This window comes from Vigna radiata, chromosome 6, assembly GCF_000741045.1.
Source record: "Vigna radiata var. radiata cultivar VC1973A chromosome 6, Vradiata_ver6, whole genome shotgun sequence".
In the NCBI taxonomy this organism is placed as follows: domain Eukaryota; kingdom Viridiplantae; phylum Streptophyta; class Magnoliopsida; order Fabales; family Fabaceae; genus Vigna; species Vigna radiata.
Genome location: NC_028356.1, coordinates 1,103,318 through 1,104,127, shown reverse-complemented (window position 1 = coordinate 1,104,127; position 810 = coordinate 1,103,318). Strand labels below are relative to the sequence as shown.

Here is an 810-nt window from a genome sequence, read left to right as displayed (position 1 = left end):
GATGGAATTTGAGAGTTGGAGAAGTCATTGAAAGCAAGGTTGAGTGATTGCATATGAGAAAGACTGAAAAGGGTACTGTTTGCATTGATTTTACCCTGAAGCCCACCACATGCGAGGTCTAAGGCTGTCACATGACCAGAAATGGGGTGACAGGTCACTCCAGACCAAGAGCAGCAATCTGTTCCATTTTCCCATGTTGCAATTGTTGGATAAACCCGATGACAGTAATCATCATTGTAATAATAATCATTATTATAAGTAACATTAATGGTTAAGGATGCCTTGAAGTGAAGCAATGCAAGGTTTTCATGGACGTGACACCAGGAATGGGAGAATGAAAAATGAAAGAGCAGCAACACAGGAAACAACCATCCCATTCCCATGGATGATTTCATTCTAGCTTTTGTGCGGTTTACTGTTGTCACACAGACTTAGTAGGAAGGAAATATACTTGGAAAGATAAGAAATTCAAGATGAACTTTCATAGCCAAATTAAAAAGTTGAAATAAGTTTATTATCATTGAAATTTCTATCCCTTCTGTTCGGCTAATTAGAAGTCATTGTCATTAGAACTCTTCCAGATTGGCGGCTATTACTATTAAACCTAATAAAGAAAAACACATCAGAGATGAAGATATTTTTCAATTTGCAGTACTAGCAAAAACAAGTCCAACAAAACAAGACAAAGGTAAAAAACAGAACGCCCAAATCACTTTTAATAAAAGACAAATTCTTGATAATATCTTCATGCACCCCATTATTTTTAAAATTTCACTTATATCCTTGATAAAGTCGGTGGTGACGGTGGTG

At 36.4% G+C, this 810-nt stretch overlaps 1 protein-coding gene across 1 annotated transcript in view; it reads right to left on the bottom strand.

The window, feature by feature from the left end:
- LOC106764814 (receptor-like protein 12) overlaps positions 1 to 810 on the bottom strand; it is a 28,531-nt gene extending 27,721 nt beyond the window's left edge. The window contains exon 1 of the mRNA XM_014649216.2: positions 9 to 810. Within this exon, the coding sequence (XP_014504702.1) occupies positions 9 to 395 (387 nt within the window). The 5' untranslated portion in view covers positions 396 to 810. The remainder of the gene's footprint in view (positions 1 to 8) is intronic.